Here is a 21629-nt window from a genome sequence, read left to right as displayed (position 1 = left end):
AGAGACAAATACACCTCAAGGCACAGTCAGTGTATCCAGTGGCATACCAACTATTTCTCCAGCGGGGTGGAGTGATTGGACTCCACTCCTGGACTGATTCCAATTTCATTAGAATCAGTCCAGGGGTTATCTCAGAAAAGCGTTCTTATTTTTGCATGTATTTGAATAGGCAGCGTCGGAGTTGCACCCGAGCTAAAGCTTCCTCTTAATAATTATTTCTTTCCGATAGCAGGCGGGGATAGGTGTCAAATCTACGTCGTCACGGGAAGCTGGTGCGAAAATTTCAAAGCCCCCCTCCCCCATATCTTTCTTTTGTGCATCCTTTGCAGACTACCAAGCCTCCATCAAGAGAAGCATAGTCTTCCAGCCTTTGTTTCAGTGGCACATGTCCTCTTGCACCGTCTTTGGCAGGGAACCCCCTTGCACGAAAATGAAGAACAACAAAGCAAAGAGTGTGTAGTTACTTACCAAACTAAAAATTTTATTAAGTTTCCAGTACACGCATTACAAAATGAAGGGGAAAAAAAAGGGCTACAGAAAAAACTACACAGTGTACACCACCATCTTTTTTTTCATTTTTTTTTGAAGTTTTGCTGGCACTGAAACATTTACACACACTCACATATGCACTCCACATTATATGCAAAAAACTCCTGGCCTCGCACCGTAAGACAGCCAGCCTGTAAGAATGCACGCCGCTGAAATGGCAGCACATGTACAAACCAACACAGAGCGTTAAAGAGACAACTCCGCATCGCCTGCGTCGAATCGACACAGATGAAACACATATAGCACCGCAAGGCCAGGCTGAGGCAGAACCGTTGTCTGCAATACAACGAATTCACCAGACGGGATGCAAGAAAATAAGACAGAAGATTCACTCGGCTGCTAACGAAATCCACCAGAACTGCAAGGGCAACCCCTTCGCAAGACGATAGGCCTTGAAGATGTGTCGGCTGTGACGTCATACAATCAGCTGTGACGTAGGCATCAACCATGTCGCTATGGCAGGACTGCTAAAAGCCTGCTGCAGTCGTGATTGGACGGCACATTTAGAGTGTTTGTCCCTAAACGCTAAGACTCGTCTTTTCTCTTTGGCGTATGTTATCGACAGGCGCAAGTGTGCAGCAACTCTAGTAAACATGGAGGCTAAACGTGGCGGCATTAGCGACAACAGCACCAGTATCTATGACGTCACAGCCTATAGCCTGCAACTACTTCTGGCTCTGATTGAGAGACTTCTGGCAAAAAGGCAGTCTAGTGCTACATACTCTTATGACCCAAAGCGAACACTACTCCAATCCCTTAGTAACACGCACGGAGAGATTCTTAAGGTTTCTTGGCTTTCCAAGAAAAACTTCACTCCCGTCTGGTACATGGCTACGATAGCCGATATAGCATTCTCAGAGGCACTATATAGGTGCCAGAACGGGTAACTCCACACTGCCTGCTACATAAACTCCACGCTGCCTGCTACATAAAAACCTGCTGACGACGATATACACGAAGCTGATTTTACTTAACTGCTTTCGGCTAGTACGTCTGCCTCAATAAGCGTGTCGTCTGCTAGAGGGTCCCAGCAATTCTACAGAAGACACTGCTGCAGTTCCAAGATTAACAAGCCGATCTCAATGGCTCCTAGGAAAAAAAAGTAACCTGGCACTTTTGCATGCGTATCCAGCTTCAGCCTGTTATTGCAGGGACGTCCGTCACAGGAAGCAAGCAACAATTCTTCATTGTGTTTATATAGTACACAGGTATAATGGTACTGCACCTTCTTCGCTCTTTTAAAGTGATTTCATCGTCACACCAGAAACAACATCGCAAAAGCAGCAGCTACCAAAGCCCACATTCACTCTTATGGGGGGGAGGTTGACAGAGTGAGAGAGAGAGAGAGAGAGAAAGGCTGAGATGCGTTTTTTTGTACTTGTCGTTACGCCATCGTGTAGTATAGCAATTATGCCGCTATGTCGAGTCTAAGATAGAACTACTACGCGCAATGTTCAGGCGAGCCGCGGAAAAAACTCTTATAGGAACTGTAAATACTGAGGTCACCGTGACGACTCAAGCATGTCAAAAGAGTGAAGGAGAGCAAACACATTTTGCACATATCTTCGATTCAGCTGCCGTACAGGGTCTTCTTAGCCACAGCAGTTACGAAACTCCCGCTTTGAAATCGACGGCCATTTGCAGTGACCACCTCCAGAGAGCCTGCTGGCAGACTGATGCACTGCCTATTTAGAAACATGGCCAAGCAAGCACTGCTCTGGCTTCAACAATTAACGATGCCGATTAGTTCACTTGTCTACTCACAGATGGCGTGACAATGGTTAAATCTGCATTATTGGTGTCACTGCCATGGCAGCTTCCGCAATACCAGAAGCTTCGCAGCTGCAGTGATTAAAACACCCTGGCTGCTCTGCCTGGTACACCAGTAGCAGCGGCAAGAATAAACATAGTGGACAATGTACACACTACAAACAGACACGGTGGCCATTCATCAAAGCTAAAACGAGCTGACAAACTTAACTGATGCACCGTTTCCTCAGCAAACGGTGCATCGTGAAGCTACATGTTGTTAACATGCTGTTAGCAATTCTGCTTTCAGCAAATGGTACAGAAAAAAAATTGTCTTCTCAATCCCGTGGTTCAGGATTATCAGGGCTGAAGCCTAACAAACGACTAGGCCTAGCCCAGGGACCCGTAATGAACAGGAATGAACCAGTCAAGGAAAGAACTGAAGAAAAAAAAAAATGGCGCAGACATTGAGATGATTACACATGATTGTGCCTGTGTATTGTACAATGTTGGTTCCAAGTGAATATCCGCAAAAGCTCTGTATGATCTTAAGCTAGTGCCCAAGGCTTTGTTTATGCATTTGAAGCTTCTATATTTTTAAATGTCCACATACACTTGATATAGGTCAATTTTCATGAAAGCTTATTTTTTCACATGTTTAAGCCCAGGTAAGGTAAAAGAAATAAAAAAAAAATAGCCTAGCCAGCATAACTGGTTTCCTAATTTAGTGGTCAGTTTATCGAGAACAAGGTGGCGAATTGCAAATCTAGCCCTTGCAAGTCAAAAAACTTCTTTGTTGGTTCGACCATATGCTCTGAATAGCAAGTGCTTTATGTCAAAAATCAAATGTGAAGCCAGTAATTTATTTAACTGAGCCAGTCAGTGAAATTAGTAATGCATTGACATCATGTGAATTGAAAAACAAAGGATGGCTGTTAAGTCTGGTATTATGGGCGGTATAATGTTCTATCTGCGAAAACCACGTCGACACATGAATAATGACAGTTTGTGCAAGAACCTGCACTTAAGCACAAGTTAATGCACCCATACTGACGTCCATATAAACGTCGTAAGAAAAAATTTATGCCTGCTTTTTTATGCTCTCATCATGGCTAATAAAAACAGCAATTTAGCATAGGGCTAATATGATGAGAGTCACACAAGAAGAAAACAAAGGTTAAATAAAAACATGAGGTAGTGGGGTTCAAGTAGAAACAAACTGTTCGATGGGAATTCATCTCTCACAGCAAATTTTGTTGAGCTATCAACATGATCACTGTTAACAGATTATGATTATATACCAACAGTCATAATTCTTTGTTGAAAGGCTAGGTAAGCCAAAAAACATGGTGGGAGTTCAACATGAGCCAAGACAAACTCCTGGTTCTTCCAGCCAGGGTAAGCGTACAGATTACACGCTAGATGAATTCACACGGAATGGCTTCGATGTTGTGGTGTCAACGAAAAAAGAACAACAAAAGTACAGCATAGAATATGCGCACCTCCAAAGGTATAGAATAGGTTGCTTTCATGTGCAACATCAGAGAGAAGAACAACGTTGAATTCACCTTCCGCCAGCTTCAAGGGAAGCTAGTGGATGGTACCCATGTTGACAGCGAATCAGAGCACACTGAAGAACACACACGTAAGCAAATGTATGAAGACAGTACACTCCAAGAAAGGCCTCTCAACTCGATAAAGTTGACACTACACACACGCACGAGCACACACACACACAATTTTTTTTTCTTTCAAAAACACAAGTGCACGGGCAAGTATTGTTCAGGGAGGTCAAAGTACGGCTTGATCTGGGTATGTGTGACACTATTTTTTTCTACTTAATTTCACGCGAACCGCTGCAATCCTGAAAGAAGTAGAAGTTGTCAGTCTGTGATGTAATACGCAACGAATGTCTGAATAACAGCTTTATTCCCTGAAAGTCATGTGAGTGACCGTGATGGTAGGAGAGCACAGAACGTTGTGAATGCCGTCACACCTGTGACGACGCACGCGGTATAGGCCACAAGTGCGTGGAGAGATGGAAAATTATCAAAGAGGCTTCTGCTGCCACCTGTTTTTGCTGACTTGGGATGCAAATATCCAGCCAAATTTTCTGGGTGGCATTTGTAAATTGTGTGCCAATTGGCCATGAACTTGCAGATGGAAGTTGGAAACTGTGGCAAATATTTCACAAGTAGCCATTGGACAGCATTCACAGACGCATGTTCCTCAAATATTAAACAATCGTAAAGTACCCGTGAAAACGAAAAAAAGTCAAAAAGTATATCAACTTTATCAGCAGGTTTAAGAGACACTTGCCGCTCGTACGGCAATAGCACATCAGCAATACTGGCCATACAGTGGTCAGGCCAATTTTAATGGTGACGTACAACCCTCCCCTTGGATCATATGGCTCCAGATTTTTCAAGCATGCGACACAGAGTAATGCCTTGTATGATTAACCAAACGCAGGGGACCAATGTACTGGTCGTGAAAATTGCACAGAATCCAAACTTGTCACAGTTTTTGCAACACAATGCGCTAATCTTATATGCTCACATTCCATGTAGTGGCATTATCATGAAAACTTATGTGCCAAAAAACACAAACAAAACGCTGTGTTGAAAGCCCCTACGTAAAGTCACCTGTGGACAGACTGTGTTCACTGTATTATTGCACTAAAATCATTTCAGAAGGTTTGCACAGTTGCTGGTACACAGAGAGAAGTGTCCATGTAGGAGAAAAAAAAAAGGAACAGATGTATTTATGTATTCCAGGCTTTATTCACTAGTAGGCCACACAACTGTATGCAGGTTTAAAATGACCAAATCACATAATCTTTACATGAACGTGCTCTACAGCACTTCAATGAATATGAAATGACATGAAAGAGAATACGAAATTATATTCACACAAAAAAAGTAATTTCTTGCTCCACAATATAACCAATCATACTGTGTGTGCTTCATGGAATTAATTATGCAGGCAGTATACTGGAAGGGATGTTGGTTCAATATACGTGCACAGCATAAGCAAGACACTGGAATGAAAATATCCTTTTATGGCTAACTGCAACTTCAAAAATGCCAAGTGGATGCTTGAACTGATGTTCGCCTAGAGGTGCTGGACTGCCAAAGAAAATTTTGTGGTCTGTGAGCATCTGATGTTTATCTACAAAATGGTCTCGCCTGCGCTGAAACTATATGTATATCGCACTTGGTATTACGGCAAGTCGAGAGCGGACGGTATGTTTCATTAAAAGAAAAGTTCTTTTGGTACAACAGTGTAGAGTCTCTGCAACCTTCTGAAGAGATTTGATTGACTGACGTTTTAAAAGTCTATCCAACGTGTCACTTCAAGGAGGGACTTTTCACAAGCTAGCTAGCACAGGGCATTTCTGACTCTGCCAGAATGCCGTTTTCATAGAGTACAAAACTTTCTTACAGTGTCATAGGAAATAAATGAAGCATGCACAGTCATTTATTACTTCCCGAGGCAGAAAAAAAATGTACCCTAGACATTATGGTTGAGGGCACATAAATAAAGAAAAGAAAAGAAACAGAGATGTTTAGGAAAGGCGGTAGAGAACTGACGTGCACAAAGTTTCAACACTTTCTCACGACAGCGGTTGTGTACAGCAAGATGTCAAGTTGTATAACATGCACAGAGATGCAAGCTATACAATGAGACCCACATCTAATATGAAAAGGCTTACTCTAACAAAATATGTATATATTCGTACTTAAGTGTAATTCTAGCTTCAACAAAAATAGAGTTTTCTTCTCTTTATTTCACTCAGTTTTTTTTTTCTCTCCCTGCACCGCGGATCTCATCCTTTGCAAGACAAGCCACCAAATGTTTTCCTCATTTCTTGCACGCTTCAACTTTTTAGTACTACAATCAGTACTGTTTGCTACGCTCGATTTGTAACGGTCATAAGTAACCTTTTAGCTTGTCCTACTTCAAGTGTTTGGAGCCGGGGCAGTGCCAAACTGGGAAACGTCCCGCAGCGCACGATGTAGAACAAAAATCTAACCAGTGACACATCTATGAGCTTGCACGTTGCAATAAACTCTGGCCAGGAAACTTACATGCACATGCAAGGTCTGAAGATGCTATCCAGGGGTTTCTTCAGTTGAAAGTGCGCAATTGACACCACAGGGGGCGCCGCACCCTCTCACGCAAGTGTCATGCAACATGCGCAGCCTTCGTCAAAGGTTTAAAAGCCGTCCCACAAGCGACAGGATCTGTCAGCGAACAGTGTGACGGGAATTCCGTGACATGCCCGGTGCACCGAGGCCCACGGCCTTCAGCAGCGCCATCCTGCTCAATCTTTATTCATGCACTAAAATCCTACCACAGGTGCACAATGATATATCCTGCACATACTGTACAAGCACAGCTCCAATGTCCATTGGATGCACTCTATGATAATTGAATAATCACGTAAATAGTTCCCATCACGTGCACACTGCCTTCGTAAATTTTGGCAGAGACTGCACTAGTGCAGCTCACTCCGCAGTGAATAAGAACCACCGTGGAGTGAAGTACTTGCGCAAGAAAGTTTTCAAGAGAGAACAGTACATTATCATGCCATGCATTTTTAAACCCTTAAAAGCAAGAAATGCTTCTGGGTCGTACAACAAAATTTTGCAACTATTGCAAGACATTTCACTGCTGCAAAAGTGCAAGCATGCATGCAATCCTTCACACTTTGCAAATGATTTTTTTTTTCTGTTATCACTGCAAGCTGCAACTTAGTAACCACGCTATGATAAAAAACCCAGGCCCGGCTGCACCCCAATTGGGACGTGCACTCATTTTCAGTAATTAGGCTTCACAGCCTCCGTGCTGGCCCCTACAACTTTGTGATGCAACTTACAACATCGTGCAAGATAAACCCGTGATGCTGCACCTAATGAGAAGAGTATCATTTGCCAAAAGAGCAATCATGATTAGTGTAGAGAGTGGGGTACGTTTCCCTGCAAAGCACTGCCCCTTAAAGACCCTCCTTTCTGCCTCCATCCAGAAGCTCCAAGACAGCTCTGCAGAGGGCTTCAATGGCAGCCCTGACGCCAATCAGGAAACCTCTAACCTCTAAGCAGAAGAGCACTCACGGGAAAACAAAACTCTACATATCTCGCACTTATTCACTTCGCCGTTAAAACGAATATCTACACTGTTCTAGGATTTCGCTCACAATTTCCTGCCTGTTTTATACAACAAATGACCATTCAAAAAATGCTCTCAAATAACAAACTTCCCCACCAACCTAAGGCACAAACTCTCAGTTTTTTTCTACACTGCAATCAAAAAATCTTGTCGCTCTTTTTTCTTCACACTTTCACACATGTAGGTTTCGACACAGAGGGGGCATTTCAATAAAGCCACACTATCTGATGCTTCCTTTTTTTTTTTTAGAACTCTTGTACACCATCTAGACTTGACTGACTCTTTTGCCATTTAACTTAAGACCACTTCTGTATAACACTTTCGCAGCTTTTTTTTTTCTTTTTAATGCTTGAAACCTGACACACATGGACCTGTTTTACTGGGAGGTAGACGATGTGCATTTCCGAGGCACCGAGGAATTATGTATACATATATATGTGTATATATTTATATATAGACTGTATTCACGCGCATGTGATTTTTTTTCTGTATGTATAATATATATATATACTTTATATTTATAGACAGAAAAAAAAAAAAAAACGCTCACCAGGTAAAATGAAGGATACGAGATGGTAGATGGGGGGGGGGGCTTGAGGGAAGGTGAAACATTCGACTAAACCACACACCGGGATTGGGCAGGCAAACGTAAAGAAAACAAAACAAAATACTCGTCAAACGGAAAGAAAAAGAAAAAGCTAGAACAATGTAAAATATTTTACACATTCAAAAAGATATACGAACTACATCGAGAACTGAAAGATATTGAACAACCCGCTTTCTGCCGGCAACACACAATTTCTCGGCCAGCTTGTCATGTAGCACTACTGGGACTTGGGATGTCAAATGTTTTTCCAAAATGTTGCAGCTAATGAATATTGGAAAGTTATTGTATATGACATATGACAAAGTACACCTGAAATGTTTCTAGCTGATGTCAGCATGTAACAATTATACGCTCACAACGAACACCGGATATAACGGAGATATTTTTGTGTCAGATGCGACACTGTTTGACAGAGCTTTGAATGCAACCTCGGAGAAGACCAAATGACATTATAGAACTTAAGCCAAGTCGCACCACGTCATTCTGTATCCCATGCAAGGTAAAACAAAAGTATATTAAATATGAAGGAAGAAACGAAATGTGTCTCAGAATGCCATGTCTGATTTGCAATGATGTCTTTAATTAGAGACAAGTGCCACCACGTTGGAAGCCTTCAGAAACAGAGGGTGGTTTTTCAACTGCCTGAACGAGAGAAGACGTCTGCACATGTAGCGATCTTGTGCTAATGGTCTTTACTTGCAAATAGGTATTTAGTAGACAGGTGCTTGACTATGTGAAAAACTGGGAACAAGACTAACATGACGAGCTGTCTGAAACGTGATTGCCAGCACTGTTTCTGTCGCACAATCGATAGAAGAACGTCACGACATTCCTTCATCAACACTGCTTCCGACTCACCACGGGCACACGTGGCGCCCAAAACTATCCTCCTACCTCGCACGTTGGTCATGCTCCAAAGGCAACACCAGCTCCTACTTAAAGAATGGTGAAGGCTACAACGGAAAAGATGTTCGACAGCCAAGAGTGTGTGACAGACACTGTCCTGGCTTAGACAATGCCGAGGTGAGCAACAACACGTACATTATGGTCCAAAACTTTGAGACGCATATATATATTTTTTTCTTTTACCGACAGTATGTTTAACGAAACACACGAGATCGCCCTTCTCTGAAAAAACTTGAAGTCTTGAAGAGAAGGTGAAAAAAAAAAGTCAAAACTGTACCCGCAAGTGCTAGCCGAACTGAAGATGCAGCTTTCTCCAAGGCTTCTATGAATCAAAACTTGGCCTTCACTTTGAAAAAATGTTGAAAACCAACTATGGCCAAACAAGGTGAAGTCCCATGAGACAGGTAATATCCTTATCTTTCACACCAAAAGCTGATGCAGCTACAGCAATGACCACATTGGAGACTGAAGAAACACCTTAGAAAACTCACAGACAAAATGACCCAGGCCAGCCTTACGATGAAAAGGCTCTCTTTGGAAATGCAGGGCTGCCTCACTTTTCTTTCTCTCTCTTTCTTCTTCAACCAATCAACAACAGACACCGTTTTTGTTTCCCACGCAATTGCCTCTCCGTAAGCCATTCTCCATTTTTTTGAATCCACAGTGATGACATCTTTCTGACCGGATCTTGAAAAACCAACAGCCAACCGGCCCGCTATACAACACCGGTGCCGGTTGAAGTCTCATTCCGTCAGGTACTGCTGTTGCCTTTGGCACGAGTGTGACCACCTAGAGATATCCCGGAGAGACTGCCGACCAAAACTGGCGCCCTCGTTATGTATGCTGTGGTGATAGCGCTGTGACGATGCTTTTTTTTTTCCTTTCTTTTTTTGCGTGCAGAAGAAAGACTTTACGAGCTCTCCTCTGCTTCCTGTTGCTTCTACTTAGTGAACAAGTAAAAAAAAATGGAGCCCGACAATGCAGGCTGATGTACATTGTGGTTGGCGTGAATGCGAAGATCACCCGCAACGCATGCCGGGAACACGAAATGAAGCGAGCAGGCGCAGGCGACGATAAAAGAATGCTTCGGCAAAAAAAAAAAAAACTTCGAACAAAAATTACACGTGCCAGGCCTGTTTACAGAAAGACCCATTAGAACACGATATATAAAAAAGAGGCAGGGGCCTCCGGGTAGGGGCCTCTATGGGGGCTTCTACGATAGCAAAACGTTTCATACCGGGATGGAAACGGCCACTCTGAACACCACAAAAAGCTGGTGGCAAACACATGCACGACATTACAAAAAAAACGGCACCTACAGTACAACTAGACCGCAACATGCCGTCATCAGGTCAGGGTAGAGAGGGGCGCACGAGGAAGCTGCAAAGGCAAAGGGGGGGAGAGAGAGAGAATCTAATAACGATCAAGGGAAACACCGGACACAATGTGAACGACGAGAGCCAGCAGAAGAGGCAGGACGCCCTCCAAAACTTTCGCGCATCTTGGACTTCCGTGAACTCACCACAGGTGAAGAGAAGAGGGGGCGCCACTTACCATACCTACACACAGGCATGCCCCAGCTCTGTTCATCCATCACCCCCAGCTTATCCTTCGCACAAAGAACATGTACACAGGCACCTATGTTTGAGCCGCTGCTGCAAGCACTGGTCACGAGAAATGGCCGTGCACACATGAGAGAAAAAGACGCTAGCCAAGAAGACGCTACATGGACGCAAACATTGGCGATGGCTTCAAACCAAGGCCTGCCCTTCCTGCCTGTCATCACTCCATCACCATCTCTCTCTCTCTCGTATCCTCAACTGCCTGTTCGCTTTCATCCTTTATTTTTCACTCCTTTCTTTCTTTCACTTCAAGCATGCACAAAAGAGGAATCTGTCCAAACAAGTGGCGAATACAGCCCTGAGAAATGCATGAGTGATCTAAGGGGTGCCACAGATGAATGCTGAATGCTTTCAATATTCTGTGCAACTGTGGAGAAATGTAAACGAAGTTCAGCTAGCAAAAAGGGAGGTTTTCAAGTGCAGGCATGCCAGAGCAATGAACATATGTGGGCAATTCTATCTAGTATTGTGGCTGGCCACTGTGCAAGAATGACCAAGCCAAAAAAAAAGAAAGAGAGATAGATAGTCGGAAACCCCTCCACAAACCTGTTAACTTTTTATTAAGAGTGAAGCTTAACCTGGAGACCTGTATTTTCGGAACCATATTCGCATACCTAGCATGCTTTGCACACAGTTCTTGTGTAGAAGGAACTTATTCATTGTACCCTATGTCGACAAGGCAACGGTGTTCTACAGCATTTTAATGTTCCAATGTCTAAAAAAATATGTAAATAAAGAATGAAGAAAAACATTAGCCATCATCGGGCAATGCCTCATTGCCAAGATGTGCAGAAAAGCAGCTTTGCGTGCCGGTGATACCGTTGTCAAATGTGAATACCCGTCATAGTATGAGTGAAAAATTGAAAACGCACTCAACCCCACTGTACCTGAACTAAAGTTGCACCAAGTTCTTCGTGTAGGTTGAGTAGGTGCCCGATGTCCCAGTGCAAATTATGTCTAACACAAGAGGCAAGGTATCCGATTGAAGAGATAAAAAGACAGAGGGGCAATAAGGCTAAGATTAAAAAATGAAATCGACACCACAAGTTCATCTAAACACTGCAAGCGAAAACGCGGAATTCCTCAATTCCCCTTCATAAAGTTCTACCCAATGCCACACATATCAGCACATCGCTTTCAAAGTCTGGCATGCCCTGCACCAAAGAAAGGCCTCGTAAAACCAGTGCGCAAGAACGGACTGCTCGGCACTTAGGTCGCACAGAGAAAAACACTGCTCTGCCACGCTTGCCAACAACAAAAGAACCAACCAACAAAACTTGGGTTACCGTAACGCAGATACGTCTGGCAAAGGTGAACCAGAAAGCGCCCTGAGAAACGAGCAATTAGACCATTACAGCCGCAGACAGCGGCAGCTGCATGAGTGAACAGACCTCACATCAAAGGAAGAGCAAAGCATAGGAAAGGGAGGGGGGAGGGTAGAGTGGGCAAAGAGGCGTGAAAAGTGCTCGCGGCCCAGCTAGCGCAACAGCAAAGATATAGGAACTTTTGTGACGAAACAGGAGACGCATCACAGGAGCGCAGAACGACACACCGCTGGTAATGTACCGGTGCGAAAAACGGCCGGAAGAAACAGGTGGAGGCTCGACGTGCGGCAGGAGAAAGGTGATCGGCACGTCTTCTTTTTTTCTCTCTATAATTAGGGTGAAATGGGTAGACCAGGATGCAGTCCGAACCACGGCGGCACGCACACTGGACCGTTCCTGCCACACGTAGGCAAAGTGGACAGGAAAACAGCACAGTCAGAAAAAACACCGTAGTCTCAGTCAAAACTGTGGGGCTAAACACTAACGCACAAAACGGTAAAAGCAGGTGGCACAGGCAAGGGGAGACAAGACCAATACGAAGAAAGGACAACCAAGAAGACAGCAGATGCCAGCAAAACCGATTATCGAAAGTGACGCATGTCCTGGTGATAGTGGAAAAAGGATGACGAAAAAGTGCACAGCTACGCGGTACTTCTTCAAGGACGTCACTTGAGTGCTCAACGGCCGGCTGCTTCTCAATGCTGCGTGACAAAGTACGCAGCAGTGAGTGAAATGGGCAGAAATATGCACATGCATGCAGAGCATGCAACCGTCGTCTGCTAGGCGGCTCCTTGGGAGTGCGCAGCCTGTGATCGACAATTTCCAACCTGAAGCACTGTTTGCCATCAAGCAGAAATGCACACAAAGTGTGTGCACACTGTTATTCAATGTTGGCGCAAACTATGCCACAGCAACAACATGGTGAAATAGATGCCCTTCCGTCCTCTTTTTGTTGACGTCGGGTGCCAGTGACTATTCATTTTGTCTGGTTCTGCACAGCAAGCAGCAGATGTTGGGGAACACACTAAAGGACAGCCTAGCAGACGACGGCGGGCGTCAAAACGAGCTATGCTGTTCACAAGTAATAAAATTCAACAGGCAAATGATCAGACCTAGAAAGACAGGAGAAACACAATGATAGCAAACCCTGCTTGCAAAACACCGTGTTTACCTTGTCTTCTAGAATGACGTTTTAGAGTGGCCAATTCAGCTCACGTCATTAGAAGATGTCTGCACTGCCGTCTGCTCGCTGGCCTTGCTGCACATTCTCTCGGTGTGCACTGTGTAAGGATGTGCCGACAAGCAGGCCGGTTGGTAACTCAGGCAACGTCATTAAAGAACTCTAGAGTGGAGCACTACAGTTGCAGGCTGTCCTTGTCTGCCTCGTTAATTTTAGAGCTCACTTCACCTACTGGTCAGGGAAGCTGGCAGCACTGTGATGGTGGCAGTGACGCTGCCTTGCTCAATATGCGAGGGACGCTTTGAGACTGAAAAGCTCCGCGACAGCAGGCGGCGCCCCAGATGCGTGCAACGGCCAAAAGTCGCAAAAGAAAACAAAGTGATACCGCGGGGCAGCTGGCCAACATGTAAAAGTGAATGGGCACACGGCAGAAGACCAAGCACAATGACAATGTTTGCCTCAAAGCTGCAGAGCCAAGAGTCTGCCAATGCACACTGAGAAATCGTGTGAGCAAAAGAAGTTGGAGGGTCCTTGTGAAGTGAATAAATAAAGATTCATAGCAGGCAGGACAGACCAAAAAAAAAAAAAAAAGAAGAGCACGGGAATTTAGTGCACCTTTGTGCATCCACGGTGGACATGGAGAACAACTTAACAAAACCTACACATTGGGTCGGTTGTAAAGCGCGAAGGAAGAGAACACAAGTGTACATAATAAGGGCAGGCATAGGTAGCTAGGGCAAACAGCACTCAAGGCCGTAGCCTCTGCATTCCAGACAGGAGTCCCCATGATGCGCAATTGTTACCGTCGTTCCCCATAGCACCAACAAAAACGCATGCACTACTCAGCACGTTGCGATGATTGTGATCAACGTCGAAGGCCGGCAGCACTACGACGACGTCCTCTGGGCTCAATCGGGACAGCCCGTTTGGCCTCTGCCTCACCGTTGTGCGCAGCGGTCTTTCCCGCCGCGAAAGCGCGTGACACTCATAGCAGTTCCTATTGCAGTAGACGCACACACATCGCCGGCTTCCCTGCCCAACGCGATGGGAGCACGGTGTAGCCACACTTTCCGAGTTCCCTGTCTTTCGTTTTCTTCACGTCCCGTGTCGATCGGCGTCTCCCGTGCTCCGCCATTTTCGGTAGTGGGGAAGGGGTCGGGAGCTGCAGATATGCACGAAGGACAGCCGCGCACTGACACCAAGCACCACAAGTCTTGCGCCAGGGAGTGTGAGAAAAAGAGAAGAACTAAAATTAAAAAAAAAATGGAAAAGTCCACTCGGAAACTGTCTTTTCTTCTCCTTCTTCGTTGCCCACGGCACTACTGTCCCACAAAGCAACGTGGCCTCGTCGAATGGCAAAGAGCTTTGCCACACGGCGCTCCACCACATCGCATCACTCCTGTCTCTGCCAGCACCACCAGTCTAGGCACCAAAGAAAAAAAATAACTACAAAAAAAAAAGAACCCACACACAGAGCCGCACCTGAGCTTGATGCGGCGACGACAATGTCAGGAGACAGGGAAGAAACCCTGAGTGGCAACGTGTCGTCGGCCGACAGCGACGACTCCGAGCTGCGTGGCGCTGAGGAGTGCACCACACGGATGGGAGGGAAAACCAGTCGTCAAGTTGAGCGTGTAAAATAAGTGAGGTAGGACTCGTGAAAAGAGAAAAAAAAAAGGGGGGGGGGGGGCAAGAAAAAAGAAAACACTCAAAAATGGAGGAGGCACTAAACACGAGAAAAGACTAAAACTGACAGGCACGAATGTTAAAAAAAAATGGCAGGACCTCAAAAGAAATAATATATTCATATACGGTGGTGAAGGTTTCGGCATCCCATCGCATTCTTCTTTCGTTCTCTCTCCATGCAAAAAAGGAAGGACCTTGCCTCACTTGTTTGTTTTTCGATGGCCTCAAGTCGTTGACCACTCGGTGTGACAAAAATGTGAAATTAAAAATAAAAATGAAAAGGTCCGTTCGTCCGCTCCCACAAGTGTCTTGTCGTTCAGCAGAACTGACCCGTTTTCATTTTTTTTTCTTTAAGAACCTGAGCAATCAAGGTGATTTTAGCGTTCCGAGACTTCTACTGAGGGAACAAAGGAACAAACAAACGATAAGAATGAAACCCGCACTTTTCCGTTGCTGTTCTTAGCCTGAGTCTCAGTGGACTTGTACGGAAGTCTAACTGTGAACGTACGCAATATATATATATATATATAAAAAATACACAGGACAGAATTGTCTCTCTTTGCGAGTACACTCGGATTCCAGTTACTTGCTGCAATACGTTCCACATGCACGACGGTGTCGAAAGCGAAGGCATGCGGACAAGCCAACAAAAAGTTAAGCCCCTCGTAACATACTTAAAGCAAACAACACCACGCAGTTTTAAAATATTCCGAAGAAAAAAAAAAAGAGAGAATTACAGATACCCAATGTCTTAAACAAGACCCGATTATCACACAAGCAAGCAAACAGGACAGAACAAGTATCTAGCGAGCACTGCGAACAACTGCTGCATGTTGACATCAGAAAAAAAAAAAAGGGCAAGAGAGAGAGACAGAGAGAAAGCAAACAAAACTGACATCCTCATGATGATGTGATTTTGGTCAACAAAAAGAGAAGACTCCTTTGACCATAATTATATCAAGGCTACTTAGCAGCCACACCAACAATAACAAATCATAAAAACTCTTTTAGAAAACAGCACCGGGAAAGTAACACAGCACCCAAAGGTGACACAAACATGCACACGCACCTGCAAAAAAAAAAACAAACATAATAAGCATGACGTCGAAGAAAGACGTGTAGTAAGATTGCAGCGACAGTGGGTGGCTAGCTTGATAACTAATGAAGGCGACACCCGTGGTGCCTGAACCTGTGCAGACTGCTAACCAAGTTACCACCGTCGAAAAAACACCGGGACTGGGATGAAACATGGCGTGCATGTCGACGACAAAAAAAAAAGCTGCGAGAAAGCAAAGAGCAAAACACAAACCGACAATCACAAGCGTCATGCCTGCCCGCATCAGCCGCAATAAAACAACAGGAATGAGGTACTCCGAAACACGTTACATATGGGAAAAAAAAAAAAAACTAAACCTGTGTTCAATTTGGCATTTGTTCGCAAGAAAAAAGAGGAGAGAGAGAGGGCGAAAGAGAGAAAGAAGAAAAAAGAAAACACCCAGTAATTTCGTTCCTGCCTGTCATCACTTTTGTGCCTTTTTCTTCTTTCCTTTGTCATTTCACTTTCTTTTTTTTTTTCAATCGTGAGGTAGAGACCGTGGAAAACTTGTTCCCTTCCTGGCACCTGTCGTCGAGACGACGTGCCGCAGCATGTGATGAGACATCTGACGCAGACCCAACGACGAACCTTGTCACTCAGCACGTCACTGCTTTCGGGGTGGGTGGGGCGGCGACAATCCAACAAATGACTTCTTTCACCTGGGTGGCACGAAAACTTGTGCCAAGCAGCCCTTGCGTCTCCCTTTCGGTAAGACACCTCTCTCTTCTTGCACCCTTCTCTCCGTGCCTTTATCTCCACTCGGCATTCCAGGGCTGACCACCGCGGAGGACGGTGACGTTCGTACACCATCTACCGTAGGCTCTCTCAAGACTCGTTTTTTTTTTTCTTCTTTTCACTGCTGAAACGAAATCCTCCTGCGCTGACGACCCATGGTCGGTCCTGATTTTTTTTTTTTTTTTGTCTCTCTCATCGTGACTTGTCGTCCACCGCTACGCCGCCCTTAGCCATCATCATCCTGCTCCATGCTGGATACACACTGGGAACTTGGCATTCTGAAAACAGAAAAACAACAAACGAAACTCGTTGAGCGAAGGTGACAACCGTGTTCAAGTACAGTTGAACTTCAGCCTAACAGAACACACGTATATCTGAAACCTCAGTATAACAAATGTGGATATAACGTATTATTGGACACAACAAAGTAAATTAAAAAGTTTGCAGGCCACGCTTCATTTCAATGGGTGTTTAACCTACGGCTATAACAAAACCAAAAGTACCGTGCAAATTACAATTAAAAGTACCGTACCGGGTTAAGTTGGTATGAATCCAGAGCCAACACAATATTGGATATAGCAAAGCAAATATCTGTTAACTCACAATTCAAAACATGCTTTCTGGGACGCAGGCATTTCGTAAAGGTATTCTGAGTCAGTAATTTATGGGCATAAGATTGATTTCCCTCGATTTGGCCGTGAACATGTTGGCATCTACGAGCAACGGATTTCTGGCACAGTGGGCCAAGGTAGCATGCTTGGCACTTTGCAACAAACACTATCACCTATCAATGTCGTTGGCTTCCAGTGTCGAGTCATGCAAAATCTCACAAAACTGATTGTATTGCCGACAAGAATTGACTGAGAATACGGCCCCTGGGTACAGTGAACTAGAATACAGGGGAAGTGCGCCAACCAACACGATGGCATGGGTGTCGCTCAAGGGGTGGTGCTCATATCGGCCGTGTTGTCGTCACTCGCTACTGAATCCATCTAGCAAACTGCAGCTCCAAACTGGCCGTGCTCTAGCACGCAACACGCTTCACTGCAATGCGCCTTCAATAGTGAGCGACTGCATTTACGCCTTTTTTTTTTACAGATAAATTAATATTTGCAGGCAAGGCAGTGTTCACGTGTCGCACCGCAGGGTGTTGTTCGCACGCAATCGGTCGAGCATGAGTTGGGAGAGTAGTGGGTAGCATCAGTAGTGTGTTGAGGTGGGGTGCGAGATCGGTGGGCATGAGTTTTGCTGGGCTCCGACAAGACTGGAAAGCCGCCACATCAACATTATCACTGGGATTGACCAAATGGAGCAGCCGATCTCAGCGATCACGGGGGGTGTGGCACGGCTTGCCAGTCATGCTGGACAGTGCGCTTGGCAGAGTGCAAGGACGAAGCTGTCGCTGTCGACACTGACGAGTCAGTTGATTGTCACACGAAATGTGAAAGAGATTTTATATTCCCTCTCTGAAAGTGAACGACCCGAGAATACCGCCCTTGCTGCATGGCTTGCAATGCTGATGCACGCTGTCACAAATGCGTGGCAGCTGCTTAATTGATCAATCATTTATTTCAGTATCAAAGACACTTGGTTCTCGACATCCTTATGCTGAGTTTTACTGTGTAACAAATTATCAGATATAACAAAGTAACCTACAATTTTTCCCACGGCACATGAATACATGTTCATTGCAAATTATTGGATAACAAAAGTACAGTAAACTTCCGTTAATTCGATCCTGACGGGACCGACAAAACTGGTCGAATTATGCGGTGGGTCGAATTAGAAGGCAGAAGAAAAAAAAAAAAAAAACGCCTAAACTCGCCGTTGATTCACTTGGCAGTACGTGCCTTAAAAGGTAGCTTCGCCGCAACACAGCCATTTTACACGGTGAAGCATACAAAGTAGGGGAGAAAGGGCCACGGTTACAGTCACAGTACGTGTTCCTTCGTTTTCAGCGATTTTTCTGGCTTTTGCATAATTCGACCGGACAGATAATTCGACCACTTTCACCGGTCACATCAAGGTCGATTTCATGGAAGCTGACTGTAGTGTGTTCGGCGCAGGCGCCACGGTGATGCCTGCTGGCGACGGCCATGTGGTGCACTGCCATACGGGACCGTGCAGGTCGACTGCATGATTAGAGATGTCATCCCTGTGTGCAGAGCGTAGCTTCAGTTCTCATTTGTTCACATAATTATGCAACTATTCAACAATAATAAACTGTTTTCTCTGTATTAGTGAATGGTTGCACATCTTGTTCCCGTGATACTGTGGGCTGCCTCCAGATGGCATTGCCCATAGACCGTGCCTAAAGCCCCTTAAACTTCAAAAAGTAGTGCCACGCTTTGAAGAATGCCGCCTCCTCCTCCTCGCGCCCTCTGGCTGAGGCTGATGCCGCATCGCTATTGGCCTAATAGCATCACGTGGGCCCTCGCGCGTCTATGGAGTAGCGTCTACGGAGTGGCGAGGAGCGTATGTTGGCGCCGTTGCTACGCTCCAGCAGTGTAGGCGAGGAGGGAGGGTAATGTCGAGGAGGGAGCGTGAAAGAGGAGAAACGAGGAGTAGTGAAGGCGGAGGAGGAGAGTGTCGCTACTTTACGAAGTTTAAGCGAGTTTAACCCTGCCAACCGTGCTGTCTCTAGGCATCACCAGCAGTGCAACCGTTCGGGATGCCTGGCAGTTGGCACACTAGTTGGCATATTCATGGTAGACGGTTGTGTTTGGTCAGGCATTGGCCGTGGCCTGGACTTCGTTCTTCCAGGACCCAGAAACGTCAATTAGTAGATGCGCACCTTGCCCCCCAGACGTGTTACAGATGCCGTTGTACCAAACACGCATCATCACGTGCGAGACGTGTATGACAGGCACATAATGGTTTCGAGATGCGTGCGTTGACAGGAATGTTTCAACAGGCGAGGAAACGGGGTTCCTCTTATGCTAACTTTGTTTTATGTGCACGTGCACACACCCATGTACACATATGCATACACCAAGATCCATTCGATTATCGAAGTGCTGACAGGCACAGTGTGTAGTTTATTTAAAAGTACAAGTATGGTTACTCCACAAATCATGTTGGGGTTACACATTATAGAAGTGTTACAGCAGGAGGTCCCAGCGTTTAAATAATGATCTCAAAAACATTCTATCTATCTTCTATCTATGTGGTCAGGGCTGAGCCAGACAACACCTGACTTGGCCACATGGCTGGCACCGCAACATTGATTCATGCTGCATCCTCAGGGTCACTTGGTGGCACATTTAGCATAAACTCAACCACGTAGCTTGGACTGAAAGGTTTTTTCTAGACCACGTTACGGAGGTAGAATGCCATTTTCGTGCAGATGTGATAAGCTTTCCATACAACAAAACCTACTTTCTTGATTGACTGCCTATGTCAATCGTCATGGTTCCATCCAACACACCATGCATGTTTCGTAATAAACTGTTACCACCAAGGATGAACAAGTGGAACAAGTGTACCTTTGTGCACGTAAGACAGCATTCAATGCTGCATGAGATTGCATGGCACTGCCAAGGATACTTTGGACATTCATTGCGCAACCTGGAAATCGGTGTATTCACTTACTCTTGCTTGATGACGGGCTTCATGTTGTTGTCATTGGTGGTGAAGTCGGCTGGCTCCGAGTCATGCCCGTACGACGGCAACGAGGTGGAGTCTTCCTCCTGGGAGGTGTCCGAATCCCCCTGGTCACTGTCCCCCTCGGGGCCCGCAGAGTCTCCCTGGTCGCTGCCACCACCTCGCATCGAAGGCGCCTCCACCTGGGTGGTCATGGCAACACCAGAGTTGTAGCCAATGAGTGAACTAGATCAATGCAGCAAAAGAGTTGTGTAATTATTGCATTTGAGCTTAGATTTTGCAATTCCTTTTCTTCATCCATTCTTTTCATACTGATGCACTGTGGGTACGGTTTCACGCAATCAACAGGTACAGCGCATAACGAAGTATGACGCATTGTGCAACAGTCAGTGCACCACGTGATAACACAAGGAGCATCAAACATGGTTGGTATCAGGTATTGTAGGGATGTACAACCGGACTAGGAAAAAGCACTCGCTGCATCACTCTGGGAAAATCATTGAGATCATCAAGTTTCATCACATCATCATTAGAATAGTCCCACAACGTGCCCTAAATTGTAAGAGTGTAAATTGTGTAAGTGAGTGCCCTAAGTGTAAATTGTAAGAGGGAATGCATTGCGTGACTGTTGATGGCCCCACAGGAGGAATGGATGAAACACAGCCCAGCAAACCTTGCCAGGCATTACTTATGGCCCTTCCTGTTGTGTGGGAAGTTGTAATGTTCTTCACAATGGGAAACCTTATGTCATTGCTGATGATATCGAAACATGTTCATTTTGTACTTAATGTTGCATCTTCATAGATAACACACGCCTTGTGCCCTACTTGCAAGCACACTAATGAACGTCCCCAACGCTCGCTCCCTAAAACGTGTGCACCTTCTCTTGACAACAGTGTGTGAGCACATTTAGGTGGCACAAGCAAAGAGCTGGGTAAGTAAAGAATTACAGTAGAACCTCGACCATACGTATTGGGAAAGTAACACAAGAAATAACATGCTAACCAGGAAGAAATGCGATCCGAAGTGGCTAGAAAATTCAGCAAACTCAACTGCAATCGACGTCAACATAATGCGAAGCAGTGCAGCGCTAGATGCCAATGCCTGCCGAGCCGTTGGGGCCTGTGTGGCTCAACACGCATGTTGTTTTTTGCAGTTTTGGCAAGCTTATGTCAGCGCTCCTCAAATTGGGCCTGTCCAACACTCTTTTCTTTGGGTGGGGCATTTCGGCGGGAAGTTTTGACCTGCACACTCGGCGAGAGATGCCGACGCGTGTCGACCTGGTGAAACCCAAGTGGCCCGAGGCGCACTTTCTCGCTTTCCTATTGTGAAATGTTTTTAAGATGGCTGTGCACCGCCTGCAGCAGAGAACGGCGGTGCGTTTGGGCTGTCGCCTATT

At 45.4% G+C, this 21629-nt stretch overlaps 1 protein-coding gene across 1 annotated transcript in view; it reads right to left on the bottom strand.

The window, feature by feature from the left end:
• Positions 1–460: 460 nt before the first annotated feature.
• Positions 461–21629, bottom strand: part of LOC139047004 (homeobox-containing protein 1-like) — a 203680-nt gene continuing 182511 nt past the window's right edge. Inside the window, exons 11-12 of the mRNA XM_070520937.1 lie at positions 20219–20412; positions 461–16905 (exon numbers count right to left, since the gene is read on the bottom strand). Of these exons, the coding sequence (XP_070377038.1) occupies positions 16854–16905; positions 20219–20412 (246 nt within the window). The 3' untranslated portion in view covers positions 461–16853. The remainder of the gene's footprint in view (positions 16906–20218; positions 20413–21629) is intronic.

This window comes from Dermacentor albipictus, chromosome 6 (assembly GCF_038994185.2).
Source record: "Dermacentor albipictus isolate Rhodes 1998 colony chromosome 6, USDA_Dalb.pri_finalv2, whole genome shotgun sequence".
In the NCBI taxonomy this organism is placed as follows: domain Eukaryota; kingdom Metazoa; phylum Arthropoda; class Arachnida; order Ixodida; family Ixodidae; genus Dermacentor; species Dermacentor albipictus.
Note: the sequence above shows the minus strand (reverse complement) of the source record. Positions and strands in the feature narration are given on the sequence as shown.